The sequence below is a fragment of the Saccopteryx leptura genome, chromosome 3 (assembly GCF_036850995.1).
Source record: "Saccopteryx leptura isolate mSacLep1 chromosome 3, mSacLep1_pri_phased_curated, whole genome shotgun sequence".
NCBI lineage: Eukaryota > Metazoa > Chordata > Mammalia > Chiroptera > Emballonuridae > Saccopteryx > Saccopteryx leptura.
The window spans coordinates 249,689,187-249,715,225 of NC_089505.1; the positions used below are offsets into that span (position 1 = coordinate 249,689,187).

General features: G+C 41.9%; 2 protein-coding genes across 3 annotated transcripts in view; both read left to right on the forward strand.

The window, feature by feature from the left end:
- Positions 1-26,039, forward strand: part of C1D (C1D nuclear receptor corepressor) — a 495,080-nt gene that overhangs the window by 222,865 nt on the left and 246,176 nt on the right. The window lies entirely within an intron of this gene.
- Positions 1,850-20,286, forward strand: CNRIP1 (cannabinoid receptor interacting protein 1). Of its 2 annotated transcripts, none has more exons than XM_066378093.1 (3): positions 1,850-2,355; positions 4,427-4,577; positions 19,298-20,286. In XM_066378093.1, exons 1-3 carry the CDS (start codon positions 2,177-2,179, stop codon positions 19,460-19,462), a joined length of 495 nt encoding a protein of 164 aa, XP_066234190.1. In that variant the 5' UTR covers positions 1,850-2,176; the 3' UTR covers positions 19,463-20,286. The 2 variants fall into 2 exon arrangements, with proteins under 2 accessions (XP_066234190.1, XP_066234191.1); XM_066378094.1 differs by having other exon boundaries at positions 2,114-2,323.

The window sequence follows — 26,039 nt, forward strand, 5'->3', positions numbered from 1 at the left end:
TTTAGCAAGAGAGGAAGGGAGGGAGGGAGAGAGAGAGAAAAGAGAGAGAGAGAGAGGAACAAGCTATTCCTGTATGTGCCCTGACTGGGGATTGAACCTCTGCACTTTGGGAAGATGGCCTATGGAGCTATCCAGCCAGAGCCAGGAACACTTTCAAGCCATCCCCTCCAATCTGTTCCCTTCAAGTGGGAACAACTTGGTTAAATTAGCAAATACTTGAAGGGTCTTTTGCAAAAGACACTATCATAGACATTATTTGGTGATCCAAAGAAGCAAAGCTTCTGCCTCAAAGTCTTACTGAGGAACCAAAATACATTATATTTAAGGTATATATATGTATATGTGTGTATAATATATATTTTATATATACATGACCAGTTTTTTTGTTTGTTTGTTTGTTTTTTACAGAGGCAGAGATAGACAGGGACAGACAGACAGGAACGGAGAGAGATGAGAAGCATCAATCATCAGTTTCTCGTTGCGCGTTGCGACTTCTTAGTTGTTCATTGATCGCTTTCTCACATGTGCCTTGACCGCGGGCCTTCAGCAGACCCAGTAACCCCCTGCTGGAGCCAGCGACCTTGGGTCCACGCTGGTGAGCTCTTTGCTCAAGCCAGATGAGCCCACGCTCAAGCTGGCGACCTCGAGGTCTCGAACCTGGGTCCTTCCGCATCCCAGTCCAACGCTCTATCCACTGCGCCACCACCTGGTACATGACCAGTTTTTTAAGAAGAGTATGATTTACTGTCAGCAACTATGGTGAGATCAGCAAATTTATCCAATGTCAAAGAATAATCACACAAATTCTGCAGCTCTACAAATTTAATTCTACTCAAAAGAGTGTAGGGAATACTGTTAACAACTCTGGAATTAGTTAAAGCTGATATATTGCTGTAGAATAATGTAGGAAATAAATCACTTTCGAGTTGATCCTATATTTAGAGAAAAGCAGCACCAACCTGGATGAACAAATACTTCTAAACAGACCCGTTCCCACCCACTATCCTCACTCACCCTCTTCTCCATCCCCCAAGAGTGCTCTGGTACTATCCATCTAGGTGGTGCTGAAGCGGATGCTCACTCTCCGCATCTGAAGCCATTCCCAACAGAGCCCTAACACGCCTGGTCTCTCCTTGCTTCCAAAATCAGGATCTGCGTGTGAACCGACTCATGCCTTGAAGGCTCTCTAGTCAACTTAATATGCAATTCTGCGGTGTCCGACCAAGTGCTCTGCTAATCTTTTATTGAGGATCCCTCCTGGCCGTTATCCACCAACGATGCCTTAGAGATAGGCCTTTCACAGGGTTAACAGCTCATTCCTCAACATCTGTAAATATATGTGTATGATTCATTACACCGTGTCATTCTTGAGAAAAGGATATGCATAATGAAAACATGCACCCACAAGAAGGGGTAGGTTCTTGAATATTGCTTACTTTCTTTTTCAAGACATTTTTCTTGCTTATATTACTAATCCAGTCCATATTAGAAGGAACTGCGCCTTCCCTTGGGCATTTCCCCTAAGCTTTGGAAAGACTCCCATTTCCTGAAATTTAAATCACTGGCTAGCGGTTTCCTGCCCCATTTCCCGTCTCCCTTTCGCCTCCCAACTTCCTCCTGCCTGCCTGGAGCCCGATCCGCGAGCAATGGTGTCCACATCCCCTTGCTGACCGAGGTGGCATCCAGATACTGAGTTCTCGCTTCTTGGTGTAGGGTCGCTGAACCTCAGTACCTAAGCCCCTCTCTCCCAATCCTCTCCTTCGTCCAAACCGCGCCGCTCTAGGAGCCTAAACATCTTCTTCCCCTGCTGCAGGGGATTGTGGTGCGTAAGCAGGATTAACTCTCTCGCCCCCGCTGCGCTGATCTCCCTGCGGCCTGCGGGCAGGAGCCAGACCAAGGGTGCGCGGAGGGCGCAGCGCGGGGCGCGGGGGATGGGGGAGCGCTGGGCCCCGCAGCTGTCCCTGCGGCGCGCTTCCTGGCCAAGTGGGGCGAGAGGCCACAGCTTCAGAAGCTGCTCCTCCAAAGCCCGTGCGGACCGCCGCGACGGCGCGGGCTACTAGCTGCAGCCTCCTCTCCGCCTCCTTGCTTCCTCTCCGCCCACCGCGCTCCAGCCGCTCGGCCCAGCCCGCGCTCTCCTCCGCCCCCGGGAGCCGCCGCGTCCGCTCCGCGCCCAGCCATGGGGGACCTGCCCGGCCTGGTGCGCCTCTCCATCGCTCTGCGCATCCAGCCCAATGATGGCCCGGTCTTCTTCAAGGTGGATGGGCAGCGCTTCGGCCAGAACCGCACCATCAAGCTGCTCACCGGCTCCTCCTACAAGGTGGAGGTGAAGATTAAGCCCAGCACGCTGCAGGTCGAGTGAGTGCGGGAGCGCGCCGCGGATGCCCGGCCCCACCTTGGGGTACGCGCGGAGGACCGAGGCCCCCGGGACGCCTGGGCCCTCGGCTCGCGCCGCACCCAGCGGGACGCGGAGGTGGGGGGCAGGAGTCAGCTCCCTGTTTACCTTGGTCCCTTCCTCTGCCGTACGCTTATCTTTCCTCGGTCTGGCTTCCCTCACCCATCGTGTTGGAAGCCAGGCAGCCAGGGATCCACGGTTATTTTTGTTTGTTTGTTTGTTGTTTACCCGTGAGTTTCCCATCCCTTCTGTCCAGCCAGCCGCGCAGAGCCCCAGGCGACCGGGGCGGTGCGGATGGAAACAGCTCTCCGATGGGGTTCCCACCTTCCGCAATCCCGGTCCTCTTCTCCCAGGTCCTGGCGTCCCGCCCGGGTCTGCCTACGAGGCTGAAGGAGGGAGGAAGGCTGAGCAATGAAGTGCAAAGGCGGGGGTGGGTGGTTTTTGGAGCTCCCTGAGGACGCTCCCCACCCCTCCATCTGTCCTTCGGCGGCCGCAGACCCCAGGACCGAGGAGCAATCACAAGGCAGAGCGCGGCCTCCTCTGCTTGGCCTAGTTGGACAGTTTTCCATGCTTGATGTTTTTCTTTTTCTCCTGATTTGCCTGTTCAGCCTGGTGACAGTGCCTGGGATTAGCGACATCTTTACAATAACAACAAAAAAATTTTTTTCTTAATTTATTCGTGGCAGAAATTAGGTCTTTCCCTGTTACCACAGGTTAATGCACCTAGGAGACCTCAAGCTAAAGTCAGTGGGGGGGGGGGGGCAGTAGTTTATGGGGAAGTATCCAGGGATGGAGTCCCTTACCTCTCAGCCTCCACCTAAACATGATGTGAAGTCTAACGTGGAAGGAGGAAATAACCAGCATTTCTATTATCTACCATATACTGAGTTGAGAGGAGGAACAGGGAGTGCTTTGAACTTCCTAGACACGTTTTACAGCTTAAATGTCCATCCGTAGTCATTAATTCAATAAACTTGTATTGGCCTTCTAGATGAAAGGTCCAAATTCAAGGACCTAGGATGAAACCTGGGTTGTTTCTGGTGCTCCCAGTCCATCTGTTTGTCAGTGCACACACCCCCCCCCAGCTCCACCAGCTGGTGCCCTCACATTCCCCAGTGTCCTGTGCATCTCCATGTGATCCAGGCTTTTTCCTTCCCTTCTTTACAAGCAACCTCTTCTCTCAAATTACCTGTTCTATATGTCATTTTCTTCAGGGTGGTTCTCTATTTTTTAAGCTAAGCTAAAAATGAATTTGTGTTAATGACAAGAACATTTTTTTTCTAGTTTCACTTTAATTTTATCAAGGGGATTCCAATGCCTTCACCCAGTGTGAGTGTAATCAGAATCACCCAGAGGGTTTGTTAAAACACAGATGGCTGAGCCACACCCTGGAGTGGAGCTGAAGAATTTGCTTTCTAGTAGATTGGCAAGTGATACTGCTATTGCTAGTTCAGGGACCACTCTTTGAGAACCATTACCGTGACGCTAAGAATGATGCCAGTGAGACTTTCTGGTGGTGTGGCTTCCTTGAGGAAGAGTACCCCAGCTCATAGGACCCTTGATGGTTGGAAAAGAAAAAAAGTATTAGAGAACTGGGTTAGTGGTTCTCAACCTTACATAAATATTAGAATCACCTAGAAATCTTAAAATAAATTTACCAATGACCAAACCACACCCCAGACCAATTGAATTCTAATCTCTAGGGTTTAGAGAGTCAGGCTGAGTAAAGGTAGGTTTTTAATAGGCCCACAGATGAGAAACCGAAGAGGAGGACCACTGATAGAGTCTGAGTTGGCCTGTACAACTATTCTGGTTGAGAATACTCTTAGTCCAGAGAGATTAAGTAGTTGTTCTAAGGTCATAAGACTGGTTATTTGGAGAAATCAAGCCTCCTGAACTTTTAGACCCTTCTATCACACCATAATGTCTCCTTTATCACACCCTGTAGGGTTCCTGCTTAGGGTTGTGATCAAGACCAGGACAGGGTACCTAAGCTAATTTCTACCATGTGTGCTCAACTCAAGTCCATTGCAGGAACATTTCCATTGGTGGTGTGGTTGTCCCCCTGGAACTGAAGTCAAAGGAGCCTGAAGGGGACAGAATTGTTTATACGGGCACATATGATACAGAAGGTGTGGCCCCAACCAAGAGTGGAGAACGACAACCCATCCAGATCACCATGCCGGTAAGGTCTATTTGGGGGGTTAGTGTAAGGTTTGGTGCGTGGGCAAATGGAATCCGCAGAAAACAATCATTAGATCCCTATAAGAAAATGTTTAGCCTGACCAGGCAGTGGCTCAGGGATAGAGCATTGGACTGGGATGCCGGGGACCCAGGTTCGAGACCCTGAGGTCGCCAGCTTGAGCATGGGCTCATCTGGTTTGAGCAAAAGCTCACCAGCTTGGACCCAAGGTTGCTGGCTCGAGCAAAGGGTTACTCAGTCTGCTGAAGACCCGCAGTCAAGGCACATATGAAAAAGCAATGTATGAACAACTAAGGTGTTGCAATGCACAACGAAAAACTAATGATTGATGCTTCTCATCTCTCCGTTCCTGTCTGTCTATCTCTGTCTATCCCTCTCTCTGACTCTCTCTCTGTCCCTGTAAAAAAAAAAAAAAGAAAAGAAAAAGAAAGAAAATGTTTAAAATGAAATATTATGAAATTAGGGAATATTATTTAAATTCATGGTTCCATATTAGAATCTATTTGTCCATAATGTCCCAATATAATTAATAAATAATCCATATTTCTCCAAAGGTCAGTTTCATAGTAATTTTTTCTTTTTGCAAGAGAGAGAGAGAGAGACAAGAGGGCAGACAGATGAGAAGCATCAACTCATAGTTGTGTCACATGTAGTTGTTCATTGATTGCTTCTTATACATGCTTTGACTGGGGACTCCGGCTGAGCCAGTGATCCTTACTCAAGCCAGCAACCTTGGGCTTCAAGCCAGTGACCTTGGGCTTCAAGCCAGTGACCATGGGATCATTTTGATGGTCCTGCACTCAAGCTGGTGACCCCTAGTTCAAGTTGGTGAGGCTGTGCTCAAGCGGGATGAGCCCGCACTCAGGCTGGCAACCTCGGGGTTTTGAACCTGGATCCTCAAGAGACCCAGGTTGACACTCTATCCACTGCTCCACCAACAGTCAAGCAGAGTAATTTTTTATGTGGGAAAAATTTTCAGATTCTTTTTACACTTTCTAATCTATTCCATTGATCCATTTATTCTTTTACAAACTCTGTCTTGCCAGCAGCGTGTAGCCACTGATATGTCTACTTCATTTTTTCAACTTCCAGTTGCTACTTTTCTAGGCTGGTCCCTTGTCCTAATGGAGTTTAGCAGTCAACATAGAAATTAAATGGTTTATGCTAAGGTTTTGGCATATATCCACCCTGAGGTCCCCCTAAATTCTCAGTTGTCCTGCCAGTTCTGAGCCCTTTGCCTTGACATTTCAAGCCAGTAAGGCTCTAAATTCTCAGGTCTGGGAATGCACTCAATCAAAAAAAAAAAAAAAAAAGGCATTGAACTTACAAATCTTACTCAGCTATTCAGCATAATTTTCTCTTTTAAGAACTGCCTCTTTAATGGTTTGTCTACTTTTTCAATAGGTTCCCTAGGATGTCTCCCTCCCACCAGCCCATACATTAGACTAGCCAGGAATTATGGCAGAGTTATAGTTAGATTTTGAATCTCATCACATCTGCAGCCCTCTTGCTTCCAGAATGTTTTCCTGGAATATTTCCCCTACTCACCCAGTCCTGAACACTGTCTTCTGCCATTTGTAGTAGGTAAAGCTGTCATTTTCTTCTGCCAGACCCAGGGGATGGCGTGTCCTCAGGCAAAACAACAACAAACAAACAAACAAAAGCGATTCTTAACTGTTGCAGTTGAAGTCTTCCAAATTAGCTCTCCTCTGGTTCTGTCCTGCTTTTAGTCATTATTTTAAAGTTTTGGTTTTTGTTCATATTTTTTCAGATTTTATAATTATATGTGTAAGGTTCACCCAACAACTCCACTCCACCATTACTCCGCTTTTTAAAATCCTTTCAGTATAGGAGTTCTAGTTCCTTATAATGTGATGAGATTTTTCCATTGTTAAAAATCAGGCCACTGACAATGTGTAAAATGGAAGCTACATGGAGAGGTGAAGAACAAGTAGAAGGCTTTTGCAGACTAGGTTTTGTTGTCATGTTTAATAGCTTTATAAAATGAATTGGGAACATTTTCATAGTTCATTTTCTGAAACAATTTTCATAACATAGGACTCAGCTATTACTTGAAAGTCTGACCATTTCTCCATAAAAGTCATGATCCAAAATAAAAATATTTGGAAAGAATATCTTTAGCTTTTTATGTGGGCTATAATTTGCTTTAGGGGGCTTTGCTGAGTCCATTTTAGTTGTTTTTCTGACAAAACCATGCATTTTTAGAGTTTTAAAATGTATGTTTAGACCTCTAGGAAAATATTTTCAAATCACATCGCTAAGAAAGGGTGGTTGGATAAAAATAAATTTTTTATCAAAGAAGCACTAGTAATGTCAAGAAATATGAAATCAGAGTTGAAAGGAAATGTTAGCTTGAAGCAGAACTGCAAATACCAAGGTTATCAGAATTTTAATGAGATCCCAGAAGGCCAGTGAGCTAACTTAAAGTTGTTCATTTTTTCACTGAACTTGTACTGAGCACTGGGTCAAGTGCAGAGGAAGCCACCATAAATGAGGCTGTCCTTTCCCTTTCGAGTGCTCACAGAGCAGAAGAGGCCTCCCCACCTTCTCTCCATTGCCAGTATGAACTGGGGACCAGAGCATAACTTCGTCCATTTACCTCCTGAAGCTTTTACCCCCTCCTCAGTCTCTGGTCTTATAAGGACCAGAAGGACTTCTTTTGCTACAGGTATAAACAGAGCAAAATGGAAGAAGATTAACTCAAGCAGTTAGAAAGGACTTAATTAAAAACTTTTTAATTGGATCTGTAAAGTGAGAATTTCTACACTATTTTGAATGACTGATGTACAGGTTTTTGGGGTTTTTTTTTAAGAGAGAAAGAAAAAGAAATGGGCGAGAGAAACATTGATTTGTTGTTCCACTTATTTATGCATTCAGTGGTTGATTCTTGTATGTGCTCTGACTAGGGATCGAACCTGCAACTTTGGCATACCAGGACAGTGCTCTAACTGAATTACCCAGCTAGGCGATAGGTTTTTTGTTTGTTTGTTTGTTTGTTGTTGTTGTTGTTGTTGTTTTAAATGTGAGAATGATTCAGACTTAGGAAAAGAAGGATTGTATGAATTACCATAAATCTGAATTGCCAGTGTAGGTATACACTGAAAGGTTGAAGAGCCTTTAAGTTACTAGATGCTTTGGGGGTAAGTTGTAGGGGAAAGGGTCTGCATTCTCTATGCTGTAACTCATGAATTTTGAGTTCCAGCTGTAGAGCCCAGGTTATTATATACAATTTCCACATCTAGAAGAAGCAGGTGCTTGAAAGCTGATTGTTCCAACTATGCTCGCACAACTTTTGATTTGAGCATTGGCCCGTGAGTCTGTACCTTCTCTGTAATAGAGTTTGTCTAAGAAAAACAATTGAAATTAGATATTTCCTGATCAAGTCAGCAACTCTGATATTAAGTTCAAATTTCATCCTAATAATGAAAGCCTTACATACCCTTTTACCCTATTTTGTGACTTTTGTCACCAATGTTTGAAGCTCAAGTATTATAAATTAGAGAAACAACCATACTTTCATAGGTAACAAGGAAGTCCTGAGATGTCCCAGTAAATCCAAGTAAGTTGGTGAATCAAGCAAGGGAAGCTAAATTAACTGTATACCAGAGCAATTTCTTAGGAGTCCAAAGTTACTTTAAAATACATAGTTGTTTTCTTTTGTTTGTTTCTTTGTTTTTGATTTTTAAATCACTGGGTAAATGATGATGGGATAACTGGGAGAGACGTTACTGTTGTTCTTTCATGATATGATAGCATACTCCAAAATATATTTCAGATGGATCAAGGTATTAGCTGTAAAAAAGCCAACTGTTAAAAAAATTTGGAATAAAAAGCATTAATCTAAACCTAAAAGAAATGTAAAAAATCCAAAGGTAAAAATTAAAAATTTTGATTACACACAAGGTAAAATTTTTGTCAGACATTATAAAGTTAAATTAAATTTTCATTAAAAGGTGATTTAAATTAAAAAGGCAAACGAGGCCCTGGCCGGTTGGCCCAGCGGTAGAGCGTCGGCCTGGTGTGCGGGGGACCCGGGTTGATTCCCGGTCAGGGCACATAGGAAAAAGCGCCCATTTGCTTCTCCACCCCCTCTCCCCTCCTTCCTCTCTGTCTCTCTCTTCCCCTCCCGCAGCCGAGGCTCCATTGGAGCAAAGATGGCCTGGGCGCTGGGGATGGTTCCTTGGCCTCTGCCCCAGGCGCTAGAGTGGCTCTGGTCGTGGCAGAGCGACACCCCTGGTGGGCAGAGCGTCGCCCCTGGTGGGTGTGCCGGGTGGATCCCGGTCGGGCGCATGCGGGAGTCTGTCTGACTGTCTCTCCCCGTTTCCAGCTTCAGAAAAATAAAAAAAAAAAAAAAAAAAAAAAAGATAAAAAGGCAAACGACAATTGGTGTAAACATTATTTGAAATATGGATGGTCGCCTAAACTGTGTCGCCTTGATTTGTGACCGGGAATGCAGACTGCTGCTCCCATCAGTAACTTTCCACAGCCCTTGACAACCCACTAAAGCTCAAGTCAGGAAATAATTTAATGCCGTCTGACTTAGATTAATGGCAGTCATCTCTGTATTCAGATCATTCCACAGGCTCTGGTCCTGGAAGTTAATAAAGTGATGCCCAGCTCCAAAAGCTCTGAACCCCCACTTCAAAGAGCAATGTTGACTTGTATTTTAACGGATTAATTCCCCACTTCTTCCAAGGAGAGCATCCAGGTGGAGATTCTGTCCGCACAAATCATTATAATAGTCCCTCTTCTGTGAGAGACAATGGGAGTTGAAAGGAATAAGCCGGGCATTGTTGAGCTGGTCACAAGGCTGTGTGTGTGGACGGAATGTGCATGCACTCACAAATATAAAAGTTGTTCCTTACGTCAGCTCTGTTTAGTCATTTGGCAAGATCTCTAAAATTAATAGACAAAGAATTCTTAGAAACCTATAAAAAAAAAAGATAGCCATAGGATGTGGGAAATAGAAAAATAATTCAAAAACCTAAATAGGCACTTCACAAAAGGAATGCGAATCATCAATAAATACATGAAAATGGCTTATTGACTATTATTCAAAACAAAAAAAAAGTGCAGTGCAAATTGTCGCCTACACAATTGGCGAAATATTAAAAAATAACAATTGTTCAGTGCTAGTATTTTCTCTGCAAAATGTAGTCGTTTGTATACATTGGCACTGTATTCTGCAAGCTTTCTAAAGTCACATTAATCCTCGTAGCTTTTTATTAGCTTGCTTAATATTTTCTCCAAGACAGATGAACATCTGTGAATAGAGACAGCTTTATTTACCTTTTTCCCCCTCTTGCCTTAGGCTGGAGGCTAGGACCCCCAATACAGTGCTGAGCAGGAGTAGTAGGAGCTCATAACCTTGCCTTTTTATTTTATTTTTTCTTTGACACTACAAGGAAAGGACTGAGTCTCTTACCCTTAAGGGTGACGTTAACTATAGGGTTTCTTTTTTTTAATCTCTGTCCTTCAAACAGATTGAAAAACTTTCATTCTATTTCTAGTTCGCTGAGGGTTTTTATCATGACTGAAGTTCCAATTGCCAAATACTCTTTCTGCAGGTATTGATGTGATTATATGGTTTTTCTCCCTTTTTTTTTTTTTTTTTTGTATTTTTCCAAAGCTGGAAACGGGGAAGCAGTCAGACAGACTCCCGCATGAGCCCGACTGGGATCCACCTGGCAGGCCCACCAGGGGGGCGATGCTCTGCCCATCTTGGGGCATCGCTCTGCCGCAATCAGAGCCATTCTAACGCCCGAGGCAAAGGCCACAGAGCCATCCTCAGCGCCCGGGCAAACTTTGCTCCAGTGGAGCCTTGGCTGCGGGAGGGGAAGAGAGAGACACAGAGGAAGGAGAGGGGGAGGGGTGGAGAAGCAGATGGGCGCTTCTCCTGTGTGCCCTGGCCAGGAATCGAACCCAGGACTCCTGCACACCAGGCTTATGCTCTACCACTGAGCCAACCGGCCAGGGCTGGTTTTTCTCTTTTATATTGTTCATAAGATGAATTACATGGGTTTTCAAATATCAAACCATCCTTGAGTTCTAAGGATAAATCTCTCTTGATCTTGATGTAATATCGTTATTATATATTGCTGGATTTTATTTATTAATATCTCAAGCAAGTGAAAATTATAAGCAAATTTTATGCATAAGCAATGAGGAATTTTTATCTGTAATTTTCCTTTACTTGTGATATCTTTGTCAGGTTTCGGTATTAGGATAACATTGGCTCCATAAAATGAATTGAAAAGAGTTTCTTCGTCTGTTGTCTTAAAAAAATTATGTATTTTTTTTTCCTTTAATGTCTGAATTTATCAATGGTACCACTTAGGCCTGAAATTTTCTTTCTAGGAATTTTTTTTTTTTTTTTTCCGAAACCCGGGAACGATCTGGGAAGATTTTTAATGACAAATTCAATGTCTTTAGTACATAGAAGGTTACTGATAGTTGGTATCTTCCTATTTGTCCTTTTCTAAATGTATCGGTATAAGGTTGTTCTTAATTTAAGGTCTGTAGGATATATAGTGATGGAGTCTCTTTTATTTCTAATTTGGTTAATTTGTTTTCTTTTTCTTGCTCAGTTTTGCTAGGAGGTTTTCAATTTTAAAGGCATTTAAAAAAACAGATTGTAGTTTTATTGATTTTTCTTTACACTTTTTCCTTATAGATTTTCTTTGAGTTTTTCCTTTGCTATTATATTGACTTGTGCTCTTTATTGCCTTCCTGTTTTCTTACCACTAGACTGGCTAAAACTAAAAGCTATGCTAACTGTTGGAGAGCATGTAGAGCAACTGAAACTCTCCTTTTTGCTGGTAGGAACATAAAATGGCATCATCACTTAGAAAAAGTTCAACAGTTTGTTTTTTTTACATTTTAAAGATTTTAATTTATTCATTTTAGAGAGAAGAGAGAGAGAGAGAAGGGAGGGAGGAGCAGGAAGCATCAACTCTCATATGTGCCTTAACCAGGCAAGCCCAGGGTTTCGAACCAGCAATCTTAGCGTTCCAAACAGTTTCTTATAAAGTGAAACACACTTTATAAGATTTTTAGTCCTATTGACTCAGCTAAGAGAAATGAAAAACATGTATTTACTAATAACACTTGAAGTATTACAGGAATAGAGGGACTTGGAATTCAGTAGGAATTTAAAGCTCACACCACACTAAAACTCACAGATGCTTATTTATACTGAGTTTGTTTAGTAATAAAGTAATATCATATTTTTATTAATACAATAAACTTGCTCTGTGCTCCCAAGTCAATGTATATCTGAATGACCTTATTCTTGGTGAATTTCACATGTCTCCAGTGGAGGTGGGTGACATGGTGAACGTGGAAAATAATCTGGTGATTCTAGGACAACTGGTAGTAAGACCACAGAAATTGTTTTAGGCAAGCTCTTCAGATTACTCATTTATTACCAGGGACAACAGATGCATCTTCTCTCTTTGGAATCTGATGGGTTCTCTTTCATATTAGTTATGAAATAAAAATGCATCAAAGCTTGCTACTTGTAAGGATACTATAGCAAATGTCCAGGTATGTAATAGAATGTCAGTTTCAGAATATAGTTGACTGGGTGGCTTAAACAACAGACATTTATTTCTCACAGTTCTGGAGGCTGGAAGTCTAAGATCAAGGTGCCAGGCCCTGGCCGGTTGGCTCAATGGTAGAGCGTCAGCCTGGCATGCAGGAGTCCTGGGTTCGATTCCCGTCCAGGGCACACAGGAGAAGCACCCATCTGCTTCTCCACCCCTCCCCCTCTCCTTCCTCTCTGTCTCTCTCTTCCCCTCCCGCAGCCAAGGCTCCATTGGAGCAAAGTTGACCTGGGTGCTGAGGATGGCTCTATGGCCTCGGCCTCAGGCGCTAAAATGGCTCTGGTTGCAACAGAGCAATGCCCCAGATGGGCAGAGCATCGCCCCCTGGTGGGCATGCCGGATGGATCCCGGTCGAGCGCATGCGGGAGTATGTCTGACTGCCTCCCCGTTTCCAACTTCAGAAAAATACAAAAAAAAAAAAAAAAAAAAGAAAAGAAAAAAAGAAGGTGCCAACAGATCTGGCATCCAGTGAGAGCACTCTTTAGGTTCACAGAAGGCAGCTTTCCTGCTGTGTCCTCACATGAAGGAGAGCAGAGAGGGAGCTTAATCCTATTCATGAGGGCTCCACCCTCATGACCTCTGAAAGACCCCACCTCCAAATACCATCACATTGAGGATTTAGGCTTGAATGTTGGAGGAATTCAAACATCTAGTCCAGTGATTCTCAAACTTTTTGAAGTTGGGGCGCATTTAAAATCCTGCAAATAACTGTAGGCGCACTATATACAAATTTCTGAGAAATATGTTATAATAAGTAAAATATTAAAGAAAAAATATAAAGTCTAAGTGCACCTTTATGGTAATTAAATGAAATAAATATGACAAAATTAAATTTATTCTGACATTAAAAAACATTTTTAGGTTACATTTTTTGTTATACTTTTTAGAATTCGTAAAAAGAGGGATTAAAAAATGTTAGAAAACAACAAAAACGTTATCTTTTTATATATATAGATACATTCTTAGTAAGATTTAGTAAATTCGGCAGGTCCCGGCACGAATGTGTTAAATTTTTTCATTCTTGTGTTTATAAGAAACATGAGTCTTGCCCTGGCCGGTTGGCTCAGCGGTAGAGCGTCGGCCTAGCGTGCGGAGGACCCGGGTTCGATTCCCGGCCAGGGCACATAGGAGAAGCGCCCATTTGCTTCTCCACCCCTCCGCCGCGCTTTCCTCTCTGTCTCTCTCTTCCCCTCCCGCAGCCAAGGCTCCATTGGAGCAAAGATGGCCCGGGCGCTGGGCATGGCTCTGTGGCCTCTGCCTCAGGCGCTAGAGTGGCTCTGGTCGCAATATGGCGACGCCCAGGATGGGCAGAGCATCGCCCCCTGGGGGGCAGAGCACCGCCCCTGGTGGGCGTGCCGGGCGCATGCGGGAGTCTGTCTGACTGTCTATCCCCGCTTCCAGCTTCAGAAAAATGAAAAAAAAAAAAAAAAAAAAAGAAAAAAAAAAAAAAAAAAAACAAAAATGATTCATCCGCCATACCACCCTGAACGTGCCCGATCTCATGTGATCTCGGAAGAAACATGAGCCTGATGTGTCCTAGCGATTTCTTCAATGTTTGGGCATATATTTGAAAGGCAAACTCTCATTTCCTTGTCAATACATTGCAGAATTCCTCTCTTTTTATTCTTAATTGTGTGAGGGTAGAAAATCCTAATTCACATAAATAGGATGTTGAAAATTGTAGTAAAATGTTCAAAGCTTTTTTAGATATTGCCACATATTCTTCTTTTATAGAAATCCAAAAGGCTTCAAGAAATAATTCCTTATGTTTAATCATCAATCCAAAACCCCCACTATACCTATCATTTTAACTTTACACCAAACAAAGGATAGAAGAAACTTGCCTCCAGTCTTTCTGGGGAACAGAGGGGGGGTAGTGTAAACAATCCAGCACCACAGCTTAACAGCCTTTTGCAACCTAATCAGGTAAGTGAGGTGGGGGGTTGGGCAGACTGTCAGTTTACAGCCAATTCCCCACACCTCTATCTCCTAAAAATCTATATGTACTCCAAAAACCCTGTTGGTTTTTTGGTCCCCAACAGGCACATATTTTTCTGGAACACCATAGGGTGCACCTGGAAATCTAGGGCGCACCAGTGTGCCCTGAAGCATACTTTGAGAACACTGATCTAGTCTATAGTAGTATCCTAAAGCATTCAACATGTAATCATCCATCTATGTCCTCACTCAAAGAGAAAAAAGAAAACACTGATCATCAACTCGCAGCTTTTTTTTTTTTTTTTTGCTTATATAAACAGTTTGGTGCAGTGATGACAGTTCCTGAGTAAGAATTAGGAAACCTAGGTTCTTGACCTACTCCTATCGTTAGCTGGCCGCCTGGCCTAAACTAAGCTCAAGTCACTCAACCTCTTTAGATCTGAGTTCTCACATCTGTAAAGTGGAGATGTTAAAATCAATCATAAGATGAATGTAGAATGGCATACTTGAAAGTGTTGTATAGAATAAAGAGTACTATACAAATGTACAGAATTGTACCTGTGTAGAAACTGCATCACCCAGAGAGCCTGCCTGGCACATGTTCCTTGGAAGGCACAGATGGGTTGGAAGGGAATAGGGAGCCTATGTAATTGCTTCTGTTCTTCAAGGAGATGTCAGCTTTCAAGACACCATCTGTTTTTAGCCAGGGAAGAAATTCTGAGCTAGGTAATGAGATGCCCAAAAAATAGACTTCCAAAGAAAGAGTAGGAAGGAAGATGCTAATGGGAAGTTAAAACAACTAACGCATGGTAAAGAGGAAAATATATGCATAGTTAGCACCAATTAAGTTCACTCCATGACGACCTTGGATTCCACATTAATAAAGGAGAACAAAACTGAAATATGAAGCACCTCATATGCTGTATCTTTAGCCATAATTACTGCTGTCAGGAGGTTTCTATTTTGGTCTCTTCTGTTACTGAGAACTCTTAGATGGAGACTTTCTTAGTTTTAAGGTTATTCAGATGTAAGTTTTTTCTTAGCTGTGGTTAAAATCATCTTAGTTTGTTTTTTGTTTTTACAACCAACATTTCTCAATTTATTTTTAAAGGGGCTTAGCATTGTTCCTTCCACTTACCTAGCATGGTTTCAAGCTGCTTCCCTCAGAAGATTAGCTAGTGTTTGTAAAATATTTTTATAATTTAATTTAATTCAATTGCACTTAAAATGTGTATGACCTACGCTGGTCAATAATAATAACACTAAACCCTCTTTAAAAGTCTTGGCGATTTATAAAATGAAATTTTCTTTCATTCTTATTACTATTACCCTATTGTATACAACTTTTATTATTTTCATTAGCATATATGTATCCTTAATTGAATTTATAAAATCTCTAGGATTTGAGGAATATATATTATATGTTAATTTTTCAGGGATGATAAATCCATTTCACCATTTAAAATATTCTTTTTCATTATGAAAGTAACAATATATTGCAAATAAAAAGTCAAGTCGAAAAGATAGAAAAACACTCAATTTCTTTACTTAGAAGTTCTATTAGTATTTTTCGTTTTTTCCCCATGCATCTTATTTTATATATTTGAGCTCATACTGTAATAAACTGTTTTCATCCATCTTTTTCCTTTGGGCATTGTTCTAATCATTTTCTCTCATCATTAAAAATCCTAAATTTCTATTTAATGGTTATATGTGGGCAGGGAGTCAAAGTAGGTTTACAGTTGTTCATATGGAAAATAATACAATAATTAATAAATAATAATACAAGAATAAATTCTGATTTGTGTACTCACAACTGTTAAATATACTTTTGCCCCACTCTGTATTAATCCATAGACAGCTCACCATTTTCTTAATATTTTCCTATAGCTGGATGCTTAGCTTCTGATATTTAGAAATTTTTGCTAAGTTGATAGGTAAATAACATCTCTGTACAAGTATATTGCTTTAATTACTAATCCTAGTACATTTGAGTATCTTCAGATATCAGCCATTTTTTATTTTTAATGACTTGTGTTCTAGTTTTGTCCAAATGTCCTTAGTAATTCTTACTAATTAATTCATATAATCTTTTATATTAAGAATGATAACTATTTGGTAGTACTTGTAAATACTTAACAGTTTAACTTAACGTTTTTTCTGATTATAAAAGTAAAAATCAATTATTAAATTTTGAAAATACAAATAAGTACATACAAGAAAATAAAACGTATTGCATCAGCATTTCCAGTATTAACATTTATAATTGTAATTGAATTAATACTAGACATTTTTATTGGTACTCTGCTTTGTTCAGGTAACAATATAGAACATTAGAAAAAGCTTATATATTTATAAATATAAAAATATAATTATGGCATATTTATAAATATGCCAATGTCTTAAAGATGGGCATTTGGTGTTCAGTTTTTTACTACTATAAACACTGATTTTTTTAACACTGTAATATTCTGTAAAAAAGTTATAAGTGGAATTGCTGAACCCAAGTATATTTACACTTTTAACTTTATACAAATTATATTTATATTTCCAACAGGCTATATAATTCAGTTCCCATTAACAGTATTTGGAATAGTTGTGTCTTTGTAGCTCACTAAAAAGCAATAGTTCTATTTTTAATCAACTTTGAGGTAGAGTTTACATATAATAAATATAACCATGTTAAGCACACTGATTAGTGAGTTTTGACAAACATATACATGTACTCCTATAACCACCACCCCAATCAAACATTTTCATCACCCCAAAAAGTTCCCTCTTGCACATTTTCATCAATCATCATCCCTTTCTCCCATCCCAGGCCTGGATAACCACAGATGTTCCCTGTCAGCATAGATTATATCGTTTCACTACAGAGGATATATACACATATATATGAGTTTTACATAAATAGAATCATACAGTTTGTATTCTTTGGGGTCTGGATTCTTTTGCTCAGCATGCTTTTGAGATCCAGATCCAGGCTTGTTGCTGCCTGAATCAGTATGTTCCTTTTTATTGTTGAGTAAAATGCCATTTTATAGCAAATCTTGCCCATCATTAATCGAGTGATGAAACTTTTGGGCTGACCCAGTCTGGGGCTAGAGCTGCTGTAAACTCGTACAGGTCTTTAAGCCATCACTCTCGAAGCAGAGATAGTTCATTTTCTTATCTGGGAATAGATTTGTGGGTTCTAGGTACATCACTCACTCACTCTTTCAAGTAAGCAAATTTCCCAAAAGAAAGCCAAATCTTGTTTTGGGCATCAAATTAGCACAGTGAGGCAATGGTGCAGGATATAATTTTGAGAGTATCTTGGAAGCTATCTAGGAAGCACCTGATCACCCTCCTCCTGTAGCAGACACAAGCATAAGGCTTCTACTTCTCACTGCCCTCCCCCTTTATGTCTTCTGGCTCCTGACAAGTCTAAGAATCCTGCCAAGTCAGTCCCTGTCCCCTTCCATGACAAGGGAGGGTCAGAGGAGAAAATAACGACAGGCATCATACTCTTTAATGCCAGGTCCCCTAAATAGCTCCAGGAGGTGGTAGCAGGGTCAGGCTACCCCACAGGCCACTTGAGCACCTGCCCAGTAGCCTGTAGGGTATTCTGTGCTCTCTTCTCAGCTACATGAGAATTGTATGCCTGTGATTCAGGAGAATTCTGTGCAGTGATTTGTAGGGCCTACCTTCTGGAAATAAAATGCAAACTTCTTGAGAAGAACAATCATAACTTATACAAATCTTTATATGTGCAAGGCACTCAAATATGGTTTTAGATAAGGTGTAATGAAAGCTTGATTCATGGGCATGGATCTTGACTTATAAACATTCAGTAGTAGTTGAAAGTTAAAATAGGGTCTTAACAAACAAATGCTTTTGAAAAAATTGTGTTTCCTGGAATTAAAATTGATGATAGAAGGACAGTCTTATCTTATGTGTGCTTATGTTACTTTGTACAGCTGTCTTTTGAAATAGAAACCAAAAGACAACTATTAAACATTATTTCATCTTCTCTTCCCAATCTTTGTTTCTGTAGCAAACTCTAAAATTCTGAAACTCTAAGAATGATTCCCAGAAATCAAATTTACAAAACAGGTATATTTGGGAAGTGTTTTTGTTTTTGTTTTTTGTTTTTTCCCGAAGTTAGAAATGGGGTGGCAGTCAGACTCCAACCAGGATCCACCCTGCATGCCCACCAGGGGGCAATGCTTTGCCCATCAGGGGCATTGCTCCCTGGTGGCTGGAACCATTCTAGTGCCTGAGGTGGAGGCCATGGAGACGTCCTCAGCACCCGGGCCAACTTTGTTCCAATAGAGCTTTGGCTGCAGGAGGGGAAGAGAGAGATAGAGAGGAAGGAGAGGGGGAAGGGTGGAGAAGCAGATGGGAGCTTCTCCTGTGTGCCCTGACCAGGAATCGAACCTGGGACTTCTACACGCTGGGCTGACGCTCTACCATTGAGCCAAGTGGCCAGGGCTGGGAAGTTGTTATTTTTTTTTTTTTTTTGTATTTTTTCTGAAGCTGGAAACGGGGAGAGACAGTCAGACAGACTCCCGCATGCGCCCGACCGGGATCCACCCGGCACGCCCACCAGGGGCGACGCTCTGCCCACCAGAGGGCGATGCTCTGCCCCTCTGGGGCGTCGTTCTGCCACGACCAGAGCCACTCTAGCGCCTGGGGCAGAGGCCAAGGAGCCATCCCCAGTGCCCGGGCCATCTTTGCTCCAATGGAGCCTTGGCAGCAGGAGGGGAAGAGAGAGACAGAGAGGAAGGAGGGGGAGGGGGAGAAGCAAATGGGCGCTTCTCCCATGTGCCCTGGCCGGGAATCGAACCCGGGTCCCCCGCACGCCAGGCCGACGCTCCACCGCTGAGCCAACCGGCCAGGGCCTGGGAAGTTATTTTTATTAAAGACAAAATGAAAGTAAATGCTGCTTGTACAATGGGAATAAGATCTTATAGAAGAAAAATGGTTTACAGACAACTTTTCAGGAAAATATCCCCCATAATAAAGGAAGATAGTTCATTCAAGTAAAGATCTAAGCTTTGCCAACCCATTGGTGATGCAAGACCTCACCAATGTTAGCTCTTGTCTATTGCTCAGGGCAGAATGAGGTTTTTATGGGACATATTTCTCTTCCCTCAGTTCAATGACATTGGGACCTTCGAGACGGTGTGGCAAGTCAAGTTCTACAATTACCACAAGCGAGATCACTGTCAGTGGGGAAGCCCCTTCTCAGTCATTGAGTATGAATGCAAGCCCAATGAGACACGCAGCCTCATGTGGGTGAACAAGGAGTCCTTCCTCTGAAGGTGACTCTTCTGATGTTGCTGGACAATCTCTTCAGAAATCTACTTTTCGACAACCCAGCACAAGCACACCACACCGTTGCTCTTTCCCGTTGGGTGCCAATGACCTACTAGCCCCGATTATTTTGAAAGTGTAAGTCCCCTCTGATGCAATGTCCCCAACAAAAGAACGTGACGTACCATCCCCAAGGAGATCCCTTTCTGCATTCTGTGTTGGTGTCCCTGCATCCAATTGTTCTCGGTCATGCTGTTGGCCGCTTGTGAGGACCTCCCTGGAATTGGCAGGCGTGTCCCATACTTAACAGTTCCACTGAATGACTGTGGTGTTTTGTTTCTAAGTTGAGTGATTCCCCCTTTTTGTTAAATGTTAAATAAAAAAAATAACAATGTTTATGGGTTCTCTCCCAAGTGTAATATGGTAACATGTAACTTGCAATGTTTTGTAGCAAGCTTTGTGAAAATGTAATACAAACAGCCGTGAACGGGACTCTAATGTGCTCTCTATAAACAGCTCAGCTTTTTTCAGGGAAAGATGATGGCAACGTAAAAGGAGAAATATTTAACAAGTATTTATAATGTATTGAAACCCTTTCAAGTAACTTAAAGTATTGTGCTGTGACCTATTAGAAATGGGGAAAAGCCTGGTTGTGGACCACTGTTAAACAGGTGACAGGACTTACAGGGTTATCTCTTTGACAGGATACCCTAGTGTTTCAATGTGCATATGGATGGCATCCCTATACTCCCCTTCACTTGAACTTTGTAAAACTGTGTATGGTACTGTCATCAACTTTTGATATTTCCTAATAAAGGTATTGAAAATCATACTTTGACTTGCCTTCTTACTCTGGGCAATATCTAGTAGTAGTTGGACCTCTGGTCCAGGCCGACCCCACTCAGCTCTCCACCTGCACTGCAGGGTGAGAGGGATAGACCTGGACTAGAGTTAGCGGACTTACCCATACATAGATTGACTCAGACGATTTGGCAGCAGTGCTCTAGCCAGCTCTAACTGGGATAGCCTGGCCTCAGACATTTTGTGGACAATCAAAAAGTGTTTGTTGACCCTGGCTGGTTGGCTCAGTGGTAGAGCATCGGCCTGGCGTGCAGGAGTCCCGTGTTCGATTCCCCGCCAGGGCACACAGGAGAAGCGCCCATCTGCTTCTCCACCCCTCCCCTCTTCTTCCTCTCTGTCTCTCTCTTCCCCTCCTGCAGCCAAGGCTCCATTGGAGCAAAGTTGGCCCGGGCACTGAGGATGGCTCTGTGGCCTCTGCCTCAGGCACTAGGATGGCTCTGGATGCAACAGAGCAACACCCCAGATGGGAAGAGCATCACCCCCTGGTGGGCATGCCAGGTGGATCCCTGTCGAGCGCATGCGGGAGTCTGACTGCCTCCCCGTTTCCAGCTTCGGAAAAATGAAACAAACAAAAAAATAAAAATTTTAAAAAGCATTTGTCTCTGTCTTCTCTCTGTGGTAGTATGTGCAGACACTTCCATGCCTGCTCCCAGGGCCCTACGAGCTACCTGGCACAAAGCCCATTCTCCATAAAGTTTGAGTATTGACCCCTAAGAAGGAAAGAAACATCCTCTTGAAAAATAACATATGGGGAGGAATTGGGAGGAGGGGGGTAAAAGTGAGCAAATATACAGTAACAGAAAATGAATAGACTTTGGGTGATGGATACACAACAAAATCTTTACCTGAAACCTATGTACTCTTATTGATCAATGTCACCCCATTAATTTTAATTTTCTAAATAACACTTTAAAATGTAACATACTACTTTGCAACATTATTCACCTGGGAAGCACAAATCCTATTGTGTTGGTAAAAGTTAGTTTGTGGTTTGATGTTTTGCTACTTATAAACCCTTCATGCAGTGGTGGGATTCAGATGGTTTGCACTGGTTCCGCAGAACTGATACCTAATTTTTTGTTGAGTTTGGCGAACTGGGAGTTTGGCGAACTGGTTGTTAAAATGACACTTGTAATCAGAGTTCTCTCTAAGATGGGCTCCTGGGCAGCTGCCAAATGTGGAAATCACAAATTTACATTCCTTACTCTTTTTAACATTCACCTGTGTATCCCATCCATTGGTGAAAAAAATTACAAGTGATGACGCCAATCAAGAAGCAATATGGAAATATCTTATATAACAATTTTATTGTTTATTGTTTTATTAGGTATTATTTAATATTTTTTCATTAATATTTTAAAACTTATAACAATCTAGTTTTGTGTACCTCTTTCATTGTTCTTATTTAAGTATTAGATGCATGAAATAATAAACTACCTTTTGGTATATTGATTTTTTTATACTTAAAATGGTCATAAGGGCAGAGACTCAGTTGTAAAATTATTTGAATCCCACCGCTGCCTTCATGTGAGAATACTCAAGGTTAACAGAAATATTACAAAGAGTTAGTTTACGGGAGAACTGAATTTGGAAGACTGACACCAAAACTCTCCACCTTTGCCGCCTACCTGCAGTGAGGCTATATTGCCAGCAGGGCACAGCACTGCTTTGGGTTTGGGCTAGTCATGAGTGGGGTTAGGAAAGCAGGATGTTTCTTAGTGTGCTTGTTTTCCGAAAATAATAGTATCTATTACAACTGCTGATAAAAATACACATTAACCCATTCCTAATCACTGTTATTTTAAAAGCCAACCCTCAATTATTGAAACAGACACTGAGATATTTAAAACAATGTATTTACTACACAGACAGTGGCTTAAATTGTCTTCCAGAATATCCAGCAGAAATGGAGTGATTAGTAAGTAGGGAAATATAAAAACTATTTTAATCCACTGAAGTATTTGACTAGTAAATATTTTCATTTTTGAAACAAGAGGTTTCAAGCAGAGCTTTAGTATTTGTTTGGAGAAATGGAAGCAATTTCATAGCTTTTGCAATATTTCCTTGGCCTTTAAAAAAAGAAGAAACAACCTAGAGGCTTCGATTTTTGAGTTTGGAATGATTCATGGAATAGCTGGGGGAAATGTGGCCCAGTGTCACGGCACATACTGTCCCACAGAGGAGCTGGAGGATGAGCCCTGGACAGGAAGCTGGAGCAACTGAGTCCCACGAAGAGGCTGGTCCAGCCAAAGTGCTCATTTCACTTTTCTATGTCTCAGTTTGCTTGGGTCCAAAACAAGAAGTAAAGCTAGGAGATTTCTAAAGCATTCTAAGATTTATGATTCTTACCTTTATTTAGTATATGCCTTAAAAAATTTTTGTGTGTGTGTGTGAGTGGGGAGGGGGTGCGTGTTTTTCCTTGGGACTAAGAGGTAAGACTGAACCAAGAGAGGTGGGGAGGAGATGGAGATGAAGTAAACAGGAAATCTTAACAGCTAATCTGCCACGTTAAGTGATCTCTCTTGGCATATACTGTTCCACTTATGATTGGCCTCCAGCCCAGTGTCTCTGGCTACTTCTCGCATAGCTCTCCTCCTCCAAAATTTGAGTGCTCAGCTATATCAAGCTGCTGAGTTGTAACTTTGCCCCTTGGCCATCTGGAAAGGCTATTTTTATACAAGTTGTAGCCATATCTCTCTACTTCGAAGCATCGGATGGCTACCCAGAAGCTTGAGGAACAAGGCCATCCTTCTAATTATGTTGGTGACTAAACCACTTCGGAACAGGTGGAAGAGTAGAAATGCCTTGAATTTATATTTTGTGACTCCTCGCTTATTGAGAAGTCACTTACCCGGCCATCTAAACTGTCTGGATCACAGCTGAGCACAGAAAACCTGCCAAAAAAAATAAAGATCCCTTTACTGAATGGAGTTGGTGTCACGGATATCACAAAGTTCATTCACTGAAGGCTGTGTGTCTTCTCTCAAAACTTCATGACTCTTATTTTTGAGACAGTTCTAACATATAGGATGATCTGGCTTTCAGAAAATTGGAATAATTAGAGGAAAGAAGGGAATTTGTAGAGGTAGATATGCTGAAAATAAACTTTTTCACAGGCAGATGACAAAGAAAAGAAGATAAAAAGCAGATAAAGTAAGTCAAAAATTATAATACACTGCTCACAAAAATTAGGGAATCAGGGAATGTGCAGATACTCCAGTACTTTCAGTCATTTGTATAGTGCATTTTCACCAATGAAATAAAAGTCAGTTTTGCATCTCATTTGCATAATGGAACAATTTTCTTTGACTTGTTGTTTGCTTTTCTGATGATCTTGTTTAATTAAAAAAATCAAATGCTTTTTTTTATCATTTCATATTCATTTTGAAATATCCCCTAATATTTGTGAGTAGTATAGATAGGGACTCTAGAGACACAATTCTGTACTAAATCACAGTAGTTTCTGTGGGTATCAAATAAAAATTGATATACAAAGCCTGACCAAGTGGTGTGCAATGGATAGAGTGGCTTGAGCACAGGCTCACCAGTGTGGGCGTGGGGTGGCCAGTTTGAGCGTGGGATCATAGACATGACCCCATGGTCACTGGCTTAAGCCCAAGGTCGCTGGCTTGAGCAAGGGGTCACTGGTTTGGCTGGAACCCCTGGTCAAGGCATGTATGAGAACGCAATCCATGAACAACTAATGTGCAACAACTATGAGTTGATGCTTCTCATCTCTCTCCCTTCCTGCCTCTCTCTCTCTCTCTCTCTCTTTCTCTCTCTCCTTAGAGAGAGAGAAAAAAAAAAAAAAGATTTACATAATAATGACCCTGATTCATTTAGGAGGATGATCTGTTATGTCAGTGTTTAAGACTTTATCTTCTGGAGCCAAGATCCCTCAATTCAAATCCTGGCTCAGCTACTTACTGTGTGACCTTAGGCAAATCACTTAACATCTCTGTGCTTCAATTTTATCATTTGGAAAATAGAGATAATAATAGTATTTATGTTGTAGAATGATTGTGAAAATTAAAATAAGTGAATGTATGCAAAACCATTAGAATAGTTTTACACAGCCTGACCAGGTGGTGGTGCAGTGGATAGAGTGTTGGACTGGGATGCTGAGAACCCAGGTTTGAGACCCCGAGGTCGCCAGCTTGAGCACGAACTCATCTGGTTTGGGCAAAGCTCACCAGCTTGAACCCAAGGTCACTGGCTTGAGCAAGGGGTTACTCAGTCTGCTGAAGGCCCACGGTCAAGGCACATATGAGAAAGCAATCAATGAACAACTAAGGTGTCACAAAGAAAAACTGATAATTGATGCTTCTCATCTTTTTCTGTTCCTGTCTGTCCCTATCTATCTCTGTCTCTGTAAAAATAAATAAATAAGTAAATAGTTTCACACATATTTTCAGTACATTTCCAAGAAAAAATATTAAAAATACCAAGAGGAAAGCTGAAGGCATTTAAAGGAACAAAACTTATTTCCCTAAGATATTCCATGCATGGATTTGAAATAATGGCGAAAGTTTGTGCTCTTTTTTTATACTAAACAGAAAAGAATGCATCTAGAAACAATATTTAATTATTTAAACATAAATAGTTTGGGCCCTAGCTGGTTGGCTCAGTGGTATTCGGATGTCCTGGGTTTGATTCCTAGTCTGGGCACACAGGAGAAGCAACCATTTGCTTCTCTACCCCTCCACCTCTCCCTTCTCTCTTCCCCTCCCGTAGCTATGGCTTGGTTGGAGCAAGTTGGTCCAGGCGCTGAGGATATCTCCATGGTCTCCCCTCAGGTGCTGAAATAGCTCAGTTGCCAAGCAACTGAAATGGGCAGAGCATCACCCCATAGGGGGCTTGCTGGGTGGATCCCAGTTAGGGCACATGCAGTAGTCTGTCTCTCTGCCTCCCTGTTTCTCACTTAAGAAAAATAAAAATAGGTGCTGGCCAGTTCGCTCAGTGGTAGAGTATCGGCCCGGCATGTGGAAGTCTTGGGTTCAATTCCCAGTCAGGGCACACAGGACAAGCGACCATGTGCTTCTCCACTCCTTTCCCCCACCCCTCTTTCCCTTTCTCTCTCTATTCCTCTCCCCCATGGCTCAAATGGTTGGAGCAAAGTTGGCCCAAGGTGCTGAGGATGGCTCCATGGCCTCCCCTCAGGCCCTAAAATAAATAACTCAATTGCCGAGCAACTTAGCAGGGGCCCAGACAGGCAGAGCATGTGAGATTCTATCTCTGCTTCCCTGCCTCTCACTTAATGAAAAAAAGGAGAAGAAAAAGAAAAATAAATAAATAGTTTGGAGTAGTATGTTTTAAGATATGCTAGGAAAAGACTATCTCCATAAATAAGCTTCATTAAGTCTCTTTTATAGATCCAGTTTCAAATAATATGCAAACATCAGGACAGAATCAGAGAACTTAAAATCTGGGGAAGGTCAAGAATGCTGTTCCAACAGCCCAAATGTCCATCAGTGGATGAGTGGATTAAAAAGCAGTGGTACATATACACAATGGGGCCATGAAAAAGAAGGAAATATTACCTTTTGTGACAACATGGATGGACCTGGAAACTATTATGTTGAGTGAAATAAGCCAGGCAGAGAAAGAAAAATATCATATGATGCCACTCATTTGAGGAATCCAATGAACAATGTGAACTGAGGAATGGAATAGAGACAGAGGTGGGATCAAAGGGACCAGAGAGAAAGTGGACAGAGGGAAA

Coding starts and splice junctions, on each gene's coding strand:
- CNRIP1 (XM_066378093.1), top strand. CDS start 2,177: ATGGGGGACCTGCCCGGCCTGGTGCGCCTCTCCATCGCTCTGCGCATC. Junction 2,356..4,426: donor CCCAGCACGCTGCAGGTCGA/GTGAGTGCGGGA, acceptor AGTCCATTGCAG/GAACATTTCCATTGGTGGTG. Junction 4,578..19,297: donor CCATCCAGATCACCATGCCG/GTAAGGTCTATT, acceptor CTCTTCCCTCAG/TTCAATGACATTGGGACCTT.